Source organism: Medicago truncatula, chromosome 5 (genome assembly GCF_003473485.1).
Source record: "Medicago truncatula cultivar Jemalong A17 chromosome 5, MtrunA17r5.0-ANR, whole genome shotgun sequence".
Classification (NCBI taxonomy): Eukaryota; Viridiplantae; Streptophyta; class Magnoliopsida; order Fabales; family Fabaceae; genus Medicago; species Medicago truncatula.
The window spans coordinates 35303398-35322048 of record NC_053046.1 but is presented as its reverse complement, the minus strand read 5'-3'; the positions used below and the strand labels follow the sequence as shown (position 1 = coordinate 35322048).

General features: G+C 31.9%; 1 protein-coding gene and 1 long non-coding RNA gene across 2 annotated transcripts; one reads left to right on the top strand and one right to left on the bottom strand.

Annotated features, from left to right (window-relative positions):
* Positions 1-486: 486 nt before the first annotated feature.
* LOC11433181 (uncharacterized) lies at positions 487-2191 on the top strand. The gene is made up of 2 exons (XR_003012209.2): positions 487-1187; positions 1491-2191. It is a non-coding gene; the product is annotated as an uncharacterized lncRNA (long non-coding RNA).
* Positions 2192-3984: 1793 nt separating this feature from the next.
* Positions 3985-12443, bottom strand: LOC11439395 (protein AAR2 homolog). The gene is made up of 13 exons (XM_003616349.4): positions 12271-12443; positions 11592-11674; positions 10189-10246; positions 8689-8748; positions 7856-7985; positions 7554-7777; positions 6636-6728; positions 6486-6557; positions 5783-5815; positions 5129-5254; positions 4753-4809; positions 4498-4593; positions 3985-4407 (listed from the first exon to the last, which is right to left on the bottom strand). Exons 1-13 carry the CDS (start codon positions 12364-12366, stop codon positions 4360-4362), a joined length of 1176 nt encoding a protein of 391 aa, XP_003616397.1. The 5' UTR covers positions 12367-12443; the 3' UTR covers positions 3985-4359.
* Positions 12444-18651: the final 6208 nt, after the last annotated feature.

Sequence of the window (18651 nt, the reverse complement as noted above, 5' to 3'; positions counted from 1 at the left end):
GACTCCAACATCAGTTCCCATATTTCCTCACTTAACCACCTAATAATGCCTTCCCATATTTTTTCTCTTTCTTTCTTTTAGAATAGGAAAAGAACAGATGGTTCACAATTCAAAACAAAAATGAGGAGTGTTATTTGAACAACCATTTAATTGACAATTTTTAAGACAACCATAATTTACAAAGAAAAAGTTGGTATTTACACGAAAACCAAAGCAATAGAGAAATAAAGTAAAAAGTAATGTGAGTATGAGAGAGAAAATTATCACAAAAATTATCATAAAATGGATGTTCAAATATCATTTCTCAACAAAAATACATGAAAGAACATGAGAGATTGTACAACCAAAACCACCTTTCAAACCGGTAACCATAAGATAAACTACTATCAAAAACCATTGGCAAAATGTAAAAACAGTACGAAAAAGTTATATTAGTAATAGTAGCTACCTACCAATAATTCATTCACTTTTCAATATGAAAAACAAGTAAACTAGTAGTTATTCACTTATTCATACAATAATTACTAACCATCTATAAATTAATTACTACTTCCCTACCCAATCCATTGCATTCTTCATTCAGTCTTCCTCCCTCCCTCCCTCATATATTTACTCTCCTCTACTTTTTATTTCTTTCTCCTTCCATAATCACTTGTTTATCTTTTATTTTCTACCTCTTGTTTTCATATCCTCGTCCTTAATTAACTCTATTAATATCTAGTTCTTTCTTTGTTAAGTTTTGGATCATTCTACTAAGGAAATTATCAAAACATGATATTTACAATTACAGTTATGGTTCAACTCATTTTATTATACTCAAATATAGTTCAGTTTATATTCTACTAAAATAATCAGAATTGTTGTTCCCACATTTAATAAGGTTGTGCCACACCAGTAAAATACGATTTTGCCCCCTCGGCAGTTAACTGTCGAGAAATTTGAAATCCGGCTGCAGTTAACTGCCAAGGAAAACCTCGGTAGTTAACTGCCGAGGTTAACTACCGAGAGAATGTTTCATCAGATGAAACAGTCACCTGCTCCCCCTACATACTATTTTCATCATCAACTTCATTTCCACCTCCATTCAATCCCAAAATCCAATAATTTTTTTTTATCAATTCTTGATCCAAAATCATTCAAGCATCAAGCATAGGAGGTATCAACACACTTTTGACGTAAAAAAACAGGTATTGTGCATTTTATTCGATTGATTTTTTGGTTATGTTATGGGTTTCTACGTCAGTTACGTAGAACACTGTCATGGGAATCCTCGGCAGTTAAATGCCGAGGAAAACTTCGGTAGTATGGTGCCGAGGAAAACCTCGGTAGTAAGGTGCCGAGGAACTCTTGTGAAAAAATTTCACAACAAAAAAACGGCAGCTATCCATTTTTTCTAATTTTTTTTTTCTTTTGTTTTTTAATTCATTATGGCATTGATGTTTATGCATTAGTTAGTTGTTAATTCATATTTATGTGTTGTTTAATTATAGTAATGGTAGAGAACGCGGAAGATGTTCTGGGAGAGACAAAACAATATTTTGTCGAAATTTCCGGAGATGTCAAACCACCTAAGGTTGAAGCTAAATCAAACATTGATGGAGCTTCCGTCCATGTTGAAGCTTCAAAGTATGTTGGCGGCTCCGGTGTCCTCCCACTTCAAGCCCACGAGGTCGACACGGCTAGGTTTTTTTTCCAGACGATGTTAAGTCGAAAGATAGAGATGAATTGCTTGAGTGGACGCGTCATCAAGCAAATAAGGCGGGATTTACAATTGATGATTTGAAGGCACAACTTAACACTTATTTTGAGCATCTTGGTGAAAATCAATATACACGTCACTTGTTTGGTCAAATGCCATGCATAGACCTGGGAGAAGATAGAGATGAATACGCATGGAAAACGGTAAGTTATATGCCTTGGCTTATTCGCGACGATAGCGACGTCAGATTTATGTTTCAGAATATGGTGGAAGATAATATATTATATATATATGTTCGTTCCATATGCAATTGCATTGAATGTAAGTATGAATTTAATTTAATGATGTGTAATGAGTTGTTTAATTATGGACACTTAATTATGAACACCTTGTAACCTTTTGATGAATTTCAAACGTTTGTGTAATTTGAACCAAATGTCGGTTTAATTTAATTATGGACAATTGTAAAAGATATTGTATTTATCTTGTTTATGTCCGAGTTTCAATGTTGTATGAATTATTTTGCCTTTGAAAATGCTCTGGTTTAATTACAGGTAAAAACTGGCCGAAAAAATGGCTTGAAAATATTTAGAATTATGCAGAATCCACTGTCTGCATAATCAGTTTTCCTCGGCAGTTAACTACCGAGCTTTTCCTCGGCAGTTAACTGCAGCCGGATTTCAAATTCCTCGGCAGTTAACTGCCGAAGGGGCAAAATCGTATTTTACTAATGTGGCACAACCTTATCAAATATGGGAACAACAATTTTCAAAATCAATTGATCGAGCTAAATATTTGTCACCGTATAACCAAACACAAACAGCATGTCAAACTTTGGTTTGGTCTCCTAAAAAATACAAGATACACTGTAGTGTCTTCCATAAACATTAGTGTAAAATTGATCGTACATGTCCATGTCATTACTATTTTTCCCTAACTTCTTTCTCCGCCTGCAATTCATAGATGGTTAGTAATTAATAAGTGTTAACAATTCACACATTCAGATCACTGATTCATGTTATAAACAAAGAATAATGAACTTGTATGTGGCATGACGTGTGAGAGGTTCATGTTGTGAAAGAAAAACACGCTCTCACATTTAGAGTATTTGAAATTAGATAATAAGAAAGAATGAATACAAATTTTATTCAGAGCTTTTGTTACTAACTACACTTAGTCGATATTGCTTAATGATAGTAACTAAAAATTCTACCAACCAACCAAACGACCTATATGAATTACAATACAAGTATACAACAGTTAAGACATTAGAAGTAAAAAGTGTAAAAAATATATAATTGATGCATAAACGAATGTGAAACAGCTCTTTACCGTGTGAGACGCCGTAACTTGTAACACAACATGAGGCTTCCTCTTGATCAGCTCAAACTCATAAATAACTCCATCAAATAGATTGTTTTCCCTCGCAAATCTAAAGAATCCAAACGTTATTCGCATTGCTTTTCCGCCGCCTTTATTCAATACACGTGTAGAGTTAATTTTGTAGTGTTTGGTTTCTTTGTAGCATTAATCTCGTCTTTATATCTAACTAGTTCTACTTGAAGTTAAAAATTGTACCTTTTAATTATAAAAATGTTTTTTATATTCAATTTTTTTTTTTTAAAGATTTATATTCAAATTTATTGTTGACCTCATTTTAAATGAATGTATCTAAACATATATCATTTTACATTCAATTCAATTTTACACTATCAATTCATTCAAAATTCAAACATACATTAGATTGAAATTTAGTCTATTTTCAAAGTAGCTTTTTAGATCATAAAAAAGTTTGAGTAAGCACAATTTTCATTGTTCTCCACCTGCTGCAGTTGATATCACTTTGCAAACTCTTTTCATTACCATACCACCATCCATTGAACCCTCACTCAACATGTACAAGGTCGGTTAGAAACTAGTTTGATTTAACTCATGATTTTTTAGGTCTGTTATTGTTGTCAACAAACTCAGCCAATCCCATTTAGATGTCAGTTACTACATTTTATAGTAGCTAAGCTCTACAGAAGAGCATGGAATTCTTTTCCTTGCTCACTCTTCCACTAAAGTCACAACCTATGCATGCCAATTAGGCCAAATTTTGTGTTCCACAGTTAGGTTAATTGCTTGTCTCACAAGTGAACTTCTCTTGGTTCAACAACTTATTTTATCCTTTGGAATCCAATTGCCTTCAGCTAAGGTTATCTATGATCTATGACAACATGTTATCAATTTAGATAGAACACAATCTAGCATCCAATGAAATATCTAAACATACTGGATAATGATTGCTACTTCATCAAGCAACATGTAATATTATCAGTAAAAGCTAGCAACATGTCAAGTATACACTTTGAAAAAAGAAAGAAAAAAAACATGTCAAATATAGTATTTCGTAAACCGTCTAGCCGACGTGTTTTTTAACAGTCATCTAAGTTTGAAAACAATCCTAGTCCAACAATTTCTCAAGCTTCTGGTAGGGTTCTAATCTTCTGCACTATCCATTGCTAAGATGTATTTACATATGTTATGTTGTACAATGTCAGTGAAGGGTCTGTGTATCACACTAAGTTGGCTAAAGGTCATGCAAAGTGGCATGATACTCAAGATTTGATTCCTCAAAAACACCCTTTTGTAGCCAAGTAATGACATGATCCACATTTCTAAACTGCGTGAGCTTCATCATCTAACATCTCTACTACAGGAGCAAACTGCAAAATGAACAACCAATAAGATGATTGATTAAGGCGCATGAAAACAAATTCACACAGAACAAAGTGAAATAACTTGTACACACTGACCTCATCGTTCTCATCAAAGTACAAACCATCAACAGCGTTGTTCTGCTGAAACTCCCACCCTAGATTGCTCTCTAATAGCTTCTTAAACTTCCTTGTCTGCAAGAAAAGGGAAGATTACAATTCAACAGATGTAAAAAATCTCAACCAAGTCTAATTTAGAGTAGTTTTACGATACTGAGTGACATAATTTGAAAACAAAATAGAACATTTATTAACATTATAGCAAATATGGAGACATAGGCTCATAGCTCATACCCATTTTAAAAGATCTCCATCAATGACAGACCCATCTAGCACCAATGAAAAGAATTCCTGCAATTCCAAAACAACAAGCTTTAGTTCCACTTCAACTCAGCAAATCAAATATCCATAACGAAAATTAGATATGAATTCTAATCAGTATTAGTTGGAAAACACAGGACTTTTAGCCTTGTTGGTACAAAAACACCCTCTGCCGATACAAATCGCGATCAAATTAGGCGCCAGTCTATTTTCTTTTAATAAGATAGCTAGGTACAACAACAACAACAACAAAAATCAAGCCTTATCCCACTAAGTGGGGTCGGCTACAAAGAAAGCTACGTAAATAGATCAAAATTATGCATTTGAGTATTGAGTTCATAAATAATACCTTACAATGATGGTGCAAAAAGCTGTCAGTAGAAAACCAAGAATCATCCAACAATAGTGGTCCTGTGTTATCCTTGCGATCTTTCTGTAGTCCGTATTTTAGTTGATAATAGATTACTTTTATGAACTACAAAAATTCACAAATATTAAGTATCAGTTTTTTGGTGAGACAAAAAGAACAGCAAACAAGAGGGAAGTTGCTGTTGCCCAATATAAAGACCTTAACTGAACTTACACAACAAATAGTTATGGTAAGAAAATATTGAAGTATGGCAAGCTGCTAAAACATCGAACTTTTGGACAGTAAATCAAAGTTCTCATTTTCCATCATTTAAATGAGTTTGACGACTCCCAACATACTCTAAATTACTAGAAATCATACAATAAAGATATTATATTTTTAATATATTGGAATACTTTTATTGTTTGAAAGGAAATTGATTAACAATTTGGCATACAACATGAGATTGTCTTATTCTCTTAATCCGGATTCAGCTGCTTTTTGTTCCCAGACTACATTACAATTATTACAGTGAAGGATGAATAAATAGAAAAATGTATAATAATGCCACTGTTTGCACTTATATTATCATATTGTTTATTAGTGCTCCTCATATGATATTTTCCGAAGGAAGTAAAAAGATCGAAAGTTTACCTTGGTGAATAGCCGTGTTCGTGTGTGGAAAGGCTGCAAAAGATTACATAAAGTCATGTAAATATTATGTATCAAATATCAATGATATATTACAACTTCAAGCAGAAAAGAACCCTAAGTTATCAAATATCACACGTCTTACCATAATCAATAAGTGTCTTGTATCCGTATGCAATCATAACCTAGACCCTACCACCATAAAATGTCCTAAGAAGTGAAAATTGTTCGTATGAAAAATATATTGCAGAACTCTACATAAAAGGGAAGAAAATGGTGCCTCTTATCATGAACAAATCTACTGACTGTCTTTAAACACACAGAAGACCAAAAGCCACAGATTCAAAGAGAAAACTAGCGTCTAACAAAGCACACATGAAAACAAAAGTAACCATTGCACTGTAAGCAAATGTCATGGAACCACTTTATTTAATGCTTAATTGTGGTAATCAACACCCCCATCACCCCATGAAACGGTTTACCAATCATAAAAACTGAATACTGACGGTTCACTTCTAAGTAAATTGAATAGCAAATCCATGAGAATCATAATGGTAATCATGTAACAGTTGTGTACGTTGTGTGCATCTTTTAAGTCTCCAAAAATGTTGATAAACAAGCCATGCTATTAAATCTATATGAACCATTTCTAGCATACAAAAAGAAACAATTTTCAAACCAGATACGACTGAGAAAATATACTTACTGCTTCGGTGCAGCCCAACAGAAGGCTAACCAAGGATTTCCACTGGAGAAATGCTTCTAACGACTGACCCATCTGCACCATTGCAAAATATCATAGTCGATTCAACAAGACTAACAAATTTATAAAGAAACCATGTTTTCTCAACCATACCATAAGGGCGATAAATGCAAACTGCAGTTCTCCAAGGAGCAAGTCTTCAGAACCTCCATAATCTTTTACCAGTAAAGTCTCTAGCAATTGTGTCTGAGAACACCAACACAAAACATGTGCACAGATCAGCAAAAAGCAACAGGTTAAGACCCTGTTTGATTAACAGTTTACTCAAGCGCTTATAGCATAAACACTTAGGGACGGACCAAAGTATATATAAAATGGGGGCGGTCACCGCCCCCATAACATGTAATACCATGAACACCCCCTCTATATAAATAGTGTTCGCCACCCTAGTTTTATATCATAAACACTTTTCTTTGCACTTCCACTAAATGACTTGCACTTTTTTATTTTTTCTTCTATAAAAATAGAAAAACAAACTTGTTGCACTTATTGATATCTATCTAAGAAAAATATGTAATGTTAATTGTCAAGTCAGTATTTTTATAAAAAAATAAATAAATAAATAGTGTCTCACTTGTTTACATTATTTAAAATATAAAATAATATATAATGTAGGAGACAAAGTTGAAGTTAGAAATAAAATAATTGTGTTTCAAGTCGGTATTATATTTTCACCACCCCCAATAATATATTCTGGTTTCGTCCCTGCATATTAGTGCTTATGTATAAGTTATTTCTTTAACAAAAGATAAAATAAGGTATTATTTACATATAAGCTATAAGTTGCTTTCATAAGCTATCTTGGAGAGCTTATGAAAACAGCTTATGGGCATGTCATAAGTTGTCTCCATAAGCTCTCCAGACAGTCTAACAAGTGTTTATGCCAGTAGATAAGCTCCAATAAGCCAATCTAAGCATTCCCTTAACTATAAGATAAGATTACCGATTTCAACACTCTTTTGTCACAATGACATTTTGGAACCAATTATTCAATAGTATGTGCATGCCTACCTTGTCAAGATTCAAAGAAGTAAGTTCCTGTCCACTGATCCCCTTGCATTTTACGACACGTGGAATGGAAGTATAATAACACCCTTTTCTCTGCAACTTGCCAACAGATGTTGCAGAATTATCAACCTTCAGCTGCGTGTCTAGTGCTTTCTCCATTGGTGTTTTAGGAGCGTTTCTAAACATATCATTTTCGCATTCAACACTGACTTCTCCTCCAATGGGCTCTGCTCATAAATAAACAAGAATACAATATCAAGAAACAGTTTAATACAAAAGACACCTCACTCAAGCAAAAAGCATACCAAGCCGTTCGATGATGCTCTTTGTAATGAAATCAGATAATCGTTTCCAATCTTCATAGTGGCTAAGATTGTAAGGCCCAAGTTGTCGGTCAAATTCCATATTTTTAACAGCCAGCCTATATCTTTCATCCTAGAAGAAAAGCAGTTAAAATAAATAAATATATACCATAAATTGAAGACTGAAGAGCATGAAATTCAACACATAGACTTTAAAATATAAGCATTTAAGCCAAAGTTTCTTATTTAGCTCTATATGAATCATGAATTTTCTAATGACTGGTGCACATGTGAACTAAATGGCAACTTTGAAATCCGAAAGACAGAGTTATAGAAAAATTATATAACGGAAATAACAAAAATGAAAGAAGTGGATGAAAAAAGAAAGAAGTTCCAAGTAAAAACATGTAGGGTAATACAAATGTTAGTATATCCTCAACATAGAATGATACTTATCATCTTTCGTTTAACAATTTAAACACCAATAAAAGGAACAAAATCAATAAAGTTTAATTACATTGCATGAAAATAAGAGCATTTAGATAAAAGGAGATCGGAAAAAGTGTTTGATTGAGGCAGATCAAGACATTGTTATCCTGGCTTAAAGTTTGCCTTTTTTAATTGGAGTTAAATAAAATAAAAGCAGAAAATTTGTTCGCTCATTAAGTGGTTGCCAGATACTTGAACTCAAACACAATTGAGCACTGATTCTATGGCATATTAAGGGCATCCCCACATTTTATTAAGGGAAAATCAACTAAAAGCACAAATTTCCCAAATATATCATACAAGAACTAGCTTGGCTAACACTTTCAGAAAACTTAATAAATGGATACCTCTTCCTCAGATACTTTGACTAGCCGTTCCTCCTGTTGGTCCCATTTACGAACAATTACCTGCATGGCCAGGAGATCAAAATACTCTTTAGTAGACAAATTTTACTATTCTTTTAAATGCAATTACATTCTTAAAAGATTTTCAGACCGCAGGCAGGTTCAAACAAATGAGCATTGGTTAACTTTGACAAATCAAGTTCAGATATCATTTACCATTTTAGCCATCATTAAGTTGGTTAAAATATAACACTACTATTTTGACACCAAGCCACGTGTCGCTACATAATTCCATCATATCAGCTTTGATTTCAAATGAATCCCCTTGTGCATATTATGTTCAATGTTTTGTATACTGTTCGCAATTGGCATTAGTTGTTGCATCTAAGCAAGATATTCATGTCAATGTTTTTTATCAAGTTGAATTTCATTGTCATGATTGTTGGTGCATCATGTAAAAGTAATGACCAATTAAAAGCTATTCATGCAGCAAATTTCATTCATTTTCTTCAGTGATGAGCTTAAAAATGAAAGAGATTGTAATCAAACTGGTTCTTCACAGACCACAGGTAATACTTGTTGGAGTTATCGCTTGAAATCTTTTCTATCTTAATAAACATGTTTGTTGTTATAAGCAAGGTTTTCGTAAAAATTGTTTAGGATGTTCATGTGGATGAAGCTTAGGATAGGTTTACTTTCATTCTGCCTCCCATGAAAAATACTAGAGATTTCTAATACGCTTTGTCACGTTAATGAACTTCAATTTCAAATTTGATACATCCAACTTCATCTACTAAGACACTCATTAAAAGTTTAGATGAAGGAAGAGATAAATTGGTTGCAAATGTCAAATATTTTGTCAAGTCATTCAACTCATCCTTACAAGATTTTAAAACTCATTTTCTTGCAAGATGAAAAAGGATCTACCACAGACAAGATGACATTGTAATAGAGCTGTACTACACAGTTAATATTTTGAATGCTGTGATAAACTCACAACTAGTTGGAGCAGAGTGACAAATTCATGATAACACAAAGGATCTACTTGTTCTAAGTTCAGAAAATGAAGGGTTGGCGAATCCAATATCCCCTTTTCTGATTTCAGTGACTACACTCTCAAATGGAAAAAGGTAAACAAGTGGACACCACAACGTCCAACTCCAAGTCATGTTTGGTCTGGGCCTTAATCACAGGACGACTTCTAAGCGTCTAGCTCTATTAACGGGATCCAACTTTGGCTTGTTTTTTATCTGCTAATGAAAATTAGTTCTACATGGATATTTGAAACTAAATTTTTTCTTAACTCTTACTTTTTGTGCATATCACAAACATTTTTGTGAGGCTAAACAGAAACGAAGTTGCATGAATTAATTAATGTACCTGAGACTAAATCAAGACACAATAACGAAAAATAAATATGCACAAAAACTGCAATGAACACATTTTAACATAAACCGTAAAACATAAAAGTTAAGTTAAAAATAAATATACTGATTTTCAGACCTCTGAAGGGCCAGCATCGATAAAGAATCCAATCATCGGTGAAAACTCCTTACCGTCTCTGCAGGAAGCCAAGAAGAAAATGAAAATGAACAACAAAGCATCAAATGATAAAAAAAAAAAAAAATTATTTGAAATAAACACCACTGATTCTAGCAGCTGATATAAACAATGGCTTGATCAATAGTTATTTCACAAAACTGTACAATGTGGCAGCATACAAGATTAAAACTCTTTGAAAATATAAATGCCCGGTGTTATTAATTGTAGATCACAGAAAATAGTGGTTTGTTTAGATTCCGCACACTACAACGCTATAGCCACCATTTTGTACTAAATAGCGTATTGTGGAACAATAGCGATTTGTTCAAGTTCTGCTATCCTATGGTGCTATAGCAACGTTGTAGCTGACATTTTAAATGTAAAAAATAAAAACTAGGAAATAACCCCCACATCACTATAGACAAAAAAAAAACCTACAACTCCTGTATGTTTGTCTTAATTTAATTATAGGAATCCACATAAATCAACAGGATTTTGCAACGAACTGATTGGCTCTAAAACACACTTGCATATATTGCATAACTGTCTAACACTCTGTTGTGAATGCGGAAATGCGGCATGGCGTGGCCAACCTAATAATTGGCGTGGTGCGGGAGCAGGGCGCGTAGCGGGCGCTATTTCGGTGGTGTGGCCACTAATAAATTTAATACTAGATACCATACTATTCAAAAAGAAATACTAAAATACCTTAAACATTACTCAAAATTTCATGATGTATTCATAATATGAAATAAAAGGGATAGCAAAATCGAAAATGGCTAATACCAATTATATACAACTAGTACAAGTTATTGTTTTACTATTTATAGGTCCACTTTGGCCGCTTTCCACTTCTGACATGTGCCGACGCGGCCTGGTGCGGTGGTCCTGATTTTTCCGCTACGCTCTGCTATAGCGGCTGGCGCGGCCGCTTTTGACAACAGAGGTCTAACACACTTTTTCCAACACACTCTCTGTTATTCAGTAAATTTACGCAGATCCCACCATTTTAGGCATGTGCCTCGGTAAAAAGCAAATGAGCCTTGTGATTTAGATGAACACATTCGAATTTCTCCAAATACTAGAGAATAATAGGAAGCATGTTGCTAGCATTTTCTAGGGTTTCAAATAAAGGTCCGCGACCACGATATGGGCCGTTACATAACAGTTTTTTATGTTGCCAAAACTGCAGCACGGAAGCAATTGATGCCGCATTTAACCACGATTATGAGTAATATCAAATATTGTGGCGAGAGTTACTATGACCGCGATTTAAAACCCTGACATTTTCTAATTCAGACAGGTATAACAAGAACTAAAGAAAAATAAATTATACAGAATTAAGCAGAATGATCAAATCAAACCTGGTTGAAGAACTATAGTAGACAAAATGGGTTCCCGGTGGAATCATCTTAATACCCTTAAAAGTAGGTCCCACAGAGAACACCTATAAAACAAAAAAGTACAAAAACATTATACTACCAGTCTCAAACAAAGTTGAAACTTACAATCATCAATAAAAATTGTTTTTTTATTAGAATTACACACCACAAGCTTCAAAGTTTCACTCAATTTTCACATTATGGGCTTATTTGAACTTATCTAATGGCATACATTTTGTGACACTGTAGATAGAACTTTTGAAAACAGATTATAACATTGTTCATAAGCAATATGGGCCTGTTTGGACTAACTTATTTGAGCTAAGAACTTATAAAAAAACAGCTTATAACAATGCTTATAAGCAGTTTTCAGCTTATTTTCAAATATTTCTCAAATAGTCTATGCATAATTTAACTTTATTTTATCTTTTACTATAGAATAGCTTATATGAAAACAACTTAACTTTAATTAATCTTTTACTATAGAAATAGCTTATACATAAGCGCTTATCATAATGCGCCTATCAAATAAGTTGTTTATCCAAACGGGGTTGTAACAATTCTTTCAAGGGAAACAACCTCAACAAGAAGTTGGTAAAGACAACAATGGCAAAAGGGTAAGAGTTTTTTGTGAACAAAAAAGAAAGAGAAAATTGTTTACCTGAGTATCAATGGCAACAAGGGTGTATTGAGGAACATCGAGGAAGAGAAGGGTGACACCGTTTTTGACAAGCTCTAACGCTGTTTGAGAATCCATAGAAGCAATTGGAACTTCGACGATGAAGTATACCGCGGATAAACTAATTGATTATATGGTGTTTGTGAAAATTATGGTCGAACTGGTTTATAAATATGAACTGGAAAATCACTCAAAAAAATAAAAATGCATTTAGTTAATATTTAAATTTTTCAATTAACATTAAAGGAGCAAAATTCTTTCAAAAAAAAAAAATTAAAGGAGCGAAATTGAGATGAATAAGAAAAAAAAAAAAAATATAAGCAATTTGAATTAGCTTAAAAAAATTGTTTAAACTACTGAAAATAAGTTATAAATTTATGAGAAAGTGACGATCCGAAACAAGATTTTTAAGCTAACTTATACCTTCCGTTTTAAAATACATGTTCAAGTCAACCACTTCACACATGTCAATGTACAATTTTGACGGTTAATATCTTTAATTATCTAAAGTAAAAAATTATAAAAATTTAATATTTTGAAAATATTTGTCGAGACAAATCAAATCTTACATGATAATATTTGTATTTATAGATTAGTAAAAAAATATAGTCAAAGTAAGTCAAGTGAATAGTGCACATTGCAAAAACTAGACATGTATTTTGAAACGGAGAGAGTATATAACATAAGATATAAGCTAAGAAACATGTCTTGTAAAACGGAAAAAACTAGAGTGTTTGAGGTGTGGTTTGTTTCGGTTTTGAACATAAAAGTCATCATAACCGCGAGATAAAAAAGTACGACGCTTGGTTTAGTTTGGTTAACTTTTAAAGAGCTAACCAAACCATACCAATGCAACTTGGATTGGTATGGATAGTGCAGTTTATTTTCGAGACAATACAATTTTTTGTTTTTAATATCAAAATCAAATTAAAAAGGTAACACGCAACATATTTCCAGCAATGTTTTCAACAATATTTTATACTTCATCCAATATTGCAATTTCATTTTCACCAAACAACATAGACCAAATTAAAAAAACGTGGACAAAAAGTAATCATATTATGTAAGAAATGTAAAAGACAAAGATTTTATCCTTCTCTAAAAGTTCAAGTATTACATTTTTGAAATAAAAAGCAAAGAAGAAACTTAACAAGAAAAAAATGTCATTTTATAAAAGTGTCCATTGAGTTTAATGAGTATTAGTTTAGGTGATATATGTTTAATTAATTTTTTCTTATGTTGCGGTTTGGTTTGGTTGGTAAAATAAAAATCACAAACCGAACCAACCATGCAGTTAAGTAAAAAATGATCTGAATATGTGTGAAACAAATGTGATTTTTTGCGATTTTAGTTTGGGTTGGTTCGATTTACAATTTTTTTATTGGATTAGTCGCCGCCAAATTCAGTTACGTTTTGTCCAATTTCTCTTACTCTCAATTTGCACTTCACCGTTGCAAATGTATTGCATTCAATTAAGTATGTCCCATTAAATATCTATCATAGGTTTAAATGATTTGCAGCTTTAATGTTGTTGTGGCAATAGGTTGAAGAAGATGGTACATAGATTTTTGTTAGGTTTAACTCACTGTCCCATTAAATTTCTATCATAGGTTTTCTATCATTTTTTTATTTTAATTTTTTGTGATGATTTGCTTTTCTTCTTTTGCTGAGAGGATTTTTTTTCATTGTTAAAAGAATTAAAATAATTTAATGAAAAAAGAAATTAACTAATGTAACGAAAACAGTTTATAAACATACTAGACTTTCCACCCGTGCTGCCGCACGGGTCATATACATTGTAGATATAGTAGACAAAAACAAATCTCAATGCATATCAAAGAGAATGAAATATGTGGTCCCAAATATATGCAGATGTTGGAATTCGAACCTCAGACACCACGCTTATTCACCAAAAAAATATTAATTTTTATCAATCGTGTGTTACTTCATTCTTTTGTTAAAATTATATGTCAATATTATATTATTGGTATGTTACTTCATATTTTTCTTTTTTTTTTTTGAAAAAATGTTACTTCATTCTTTTGTAAAAATTATATGTTAATGTTATATTATGTACCTAAAAATAGTTCATTCTTAACCTGAACATGTAAAATGTTTTATTTAAATAATTTTCCTTTTATCGAATATTTGGCCTTTACCGTAAATGATACCCTTTAACTGTTTGTTGAAATGTTTCTTCCACCTGTTTATATAGATTGCAAAATTCAGGTGCATTTTGTGGTAAATATTTAACAAAGAGAGTTCAGTTCTAATTTGGATGAAAAGTGTAATATTAACAAAAAAAAATGTTGCTATAATCTTTCAAAACCCTTTTATTCCAATAGGGCGATTTGTTTTGTTAAAGAAATAGGGCGATTTGTTTTGAAGAAATAGGGGAAATAAAGCGATGCCGATTTGATTTGTTCATGAAAATAGGAGATTAGGTGTGAGCATTAGCGTTGTTCATGAAAATAGAAGATTAGGTGTGAACATTAGGGTTAAAATAGTAAAATTATGCAACAGGGTTTAGGTTAAAATTAGGGCTCATGAAAATATGAGATTAGGTGTGAGCATTAGGGTTGTTCATGAAAATATAAGATTAAGTGTGAGCATTAGGGTTAAAACGGTAAAATTATGCAACAGGGTTTAGGTTAAAATTAGGGCTCATGAAAATATGAGATTAGGTGTGAGCATTAGGGTTGTTCATGAAAATATAAGATTAGGTGTGAGCATTAGGGTTAAAACGGTAAAATTATGCAATAGGATTTAGGTTAAAATTAGGGCTTACGGGTTACCTTTAATATATAAGAAGATTAGGTGAGAGCAATAGAATTGTTCATGAAAATAGGAGATTAGGTGTGAACCGGTAAAATTATGCAACAGGGTTTAGGTTAAAATTAGGGCTCATGAAAATATGAGATTAGGTGTGAGCATTAGGGTTGTTCATGAAAATATAAGATTAGGTGTGAGCATTAGGGTTAAAACGGTAAAATTATGCAATAGGATTTAGGTTAAAATTAGGGCTTACGGGTTACCTTTAATATATAAGAAGATAAGAAGATTAGGTGAGAGCAATAGGATTGTTCATGAAAATAGGAGATTAGGTGTGAACATTAGGGTTAAAACAGTAAAATTATGCAATAGGGTTTAGGTTAAAATTAGGGCTTACTTGTTAACTTTAATATATAAGAAGATTAGGAGAGAGCATTAGGATTGTTCATGAAAATAGGAGATTAGGTGTGAACATTAGGGTTAAAATAGTAAAATTATGCAATAGGGTTTAGGTTAAAATTAGGGCTTACATGTTAACTTTAATATATAAGAAGATTGTTCATGAAAATAGGAGATTGGGTGTGAACATTAGGGTTAAAACAGTAAAATTATGCAATAAGATTTAGGTTAAAATTAGGGCTTACTTGTTAACTTTAATATATAAGAAGATAAGAAGATTAGGAGAGAGCATTAGGATTGTTCATGAAAATAGGAGATTAGGTGTGAACATTAGGGTTAAAATAGTAAAATTATGCAATAGGGTTTAGGTTAAAATTAGGGCTTACTTGTTAACTTTAATATATAAGAAGATTGTTCATGAAAATAGGAGATTAGGTGTGAACATTAGGGTTAAAACAGTAAAATTATGCAATAGGATTTAGGTTAAAATTAGGGCTTACTTGTCTTCTTATATATTAAAGTTAACAAGTAAGCCCTAATTTTAACCTAAACCCTATTGCATAATTTTACTGTTTTAACCCTAATCTTCTTATATATTAAAGTTAACAAATAAGCCCTAATTTTAACCTAAACCCTATTGCATAATTTTACTGTTTTAACCCTAATGTTCACACCTAATCTCCTATTTTCATGAACAATCCTATTGCTCTCACCTAATCTTCTTATCTTCTTATATATTAAAGGTAACCCGCAAGCCGTAATTTTAACCTAAATCCTATTGCATAATTTTACCGTTTTAACCCTAATCTTCTTATATATTAAAGTTAACAAGTAAGCCCTAATTTTAACCTAAACCCTATTGCATAATTTTACTGTTTTAACCCTAATGTTCACACCTAATCTCCTATTTTCATGAACAATCCTAATGCTCTCTCCTAATCTTCTTATATATTAAAGTTAACAAGTAAGCCCTAATTTTAACCTAAACCCTATTGCATAATTTTACTGTTTTAACCCTAATGTTCACACCTAATCTCCTATTTTCATGAACAATCCTATTGCTCTCACCTAATCTTCTTATATATTAAAGGTAACCCGCAAGCCCTAATTTTAACCTAAATCCTATTGCATAATTTTACCGTTTTAACCCTAATGCTCACACCTAATCTTATATTTTCATGAACAACCCTAATGCTCACACCTAATCTCATATTTTCATGAGCCCTAATTTTAACCTAAACCCTGTTGCATAATTTTACCGTTTTAACCCTAATGCTCACACCTAATCTTATATTTTCATGAACAACCCTAATGCTCACACCTAATCTCATATTTTCATGAGCCCTAATTTTAACCTAAACCCTGTTGCATAATTTTACCGTTTTAACCCTAATGCTCACACCTAATCTTCTATTTTCATGAACAACGCTAATGCTCACACCTAATCTCCTATTTTCATGAACAAAGCAAATCGGCATCGCTTTATTTCCCCTTTTTCTTCAAAACAAATCGCCCTATTTCTTCAACAAAACAAATCGCCCTATTGGAATAAAAGAGTTTTGAAAGATTATAGCAACATTTTTTTTTGTTAATATTACATTTTTCATCCAAATTAGAACTGAACTCTCTTTGTTAAATATTTACCACAAAATGAACCTGAATTTTGCAATCTATATAAACAGGTGGAAGAAACATTTCAACAAACAGTTAAAGGGTATCATTTACGGTAAAGGCCAAATATTCGATAAAAGGAAAATTATTTAAATAAAATATTTTACATGTTGAGTTTAAGAATGAACTATTTTTAGGTACATAATATAACATTAACATATAATTTTTACAAAAGAATGAAGTAACATTTTTTCAAAAAAAAAAAGAAAAATATGAAGTAACATACCAATAATATAATATTGACATATAATTTTAACAAAAGAATGAAGTAACACACGATTGATAAAAATTAATATTTTTTTGGTGAATAAGCGTGGTGTCTGAGGTTCGAATTCCAACATCTGCATATATTTGGGACCACATATTTCATTCTCTTTGATATGCATTGAGATTTGTTTTTGTCTACTATATCTACAATGTATATGACCCGTGCGGCAGCACGGGTGGAAAGTCTAGTTAACTTTAATATATAAGAAGATTAGGAGAGAGCATTAGGATTGTTCATGAAAATAGGAGATTAGGTGTGAACATTAGGGTTAAAACAGTAAAATTATGCAATAGGGTTTAGGTTAAAATTAGGGCTTACTTGTTAACTTTAATATATAAGAAGATAATATTTTTACGTATTACTTGATAAATTATTATGAAGGAAAATAGAAAAAGTTAAATATAAAAGTAATGTAATTTAAGTTGGGACTTATTTTTGGTAATTATGCACTTAAAAGTAATTTTGATTCAACCTATTCAAACAACATTAATTCATAAGAATTACTTTTAAATGAATGTATTTAAACATTAATCAATTCACATCTAACTCACTTTTAACCAAAAACAATTCTTTTAAACTCAATTCTATCAAAATCAATTTTGTCTGCCGCCAAACCAAACACACTTAAGACTTTTTTTGAATCAAAACATACCAAGACTTAAGTGAATACTCCCAGATAAATAGATAATAGTAGACTTAAAGCAAATGATTAACACGGTCAATAAGATGCATTGGACAAAAATAATTAACACAAGGAGGTGGAGACATTCTTTTCCATATGAGCTTAGAGGTGGTAGCATCTTGTATCGTACAGAAGTGCAAATGCATCATATATCACCAATCACCATAAGTAAGGTCTTGACCTACATTACCTATTAAAGGTGTTAACTTAACTTTGACATGATACAAGTTATGTAGGTAGTCAAGAAAACTATATATGTGAAATTTCTTAAATTTCTGTCTGAATTTATCACTCTCATAACTAAAGGTTAATCTTATTAATATTTTATTGATATTATAAAGATGACGTTTAACTTCACATCCTTGTATTGTGTTGCCACGTTCTACAAGGATGAAAGATGCTCCAAGTTGAAGATTTATCCCATATTAGAAAGCATTTATGTGAAATTCATTAGTAAGTTTTGTCAAATTTAATTGAGATAGAATTGAGTTAAAAAATAAATTTTTTCATTCAAATTACATATTCTAACATATAATACAGTTTTACACGATAAAAGTTGAATTGAAGGTTT

What these genes read in the sequence shown, in the direction of transcription:
- LOC11439395 (XM_003616349.4), bottom strand. Translation starts at nt 12,366, where the DNA reads ATGGATTCTCAAACAGCGTTAGAGCTTGTCAAAAACGGTGTCACCCTT. An exon ending in TTGTTGCCATTGATACTCAG is followed by an intron (nt 11,675 to 12,270) that starts GTAAACAATTTT and finishes TTTGTTTTATAG; the next exon opens with GTGTTCTCTGTGGGACCTAC. An exon ending in TTTTGCACCATCATTGTAAG is followed by an intron (nt 4,810 to 5,128) that starts GTATTATTTATG and finishes TTGGAATTGCAG; the next exon opens with GAATTCTTTTCATTGGTGCT.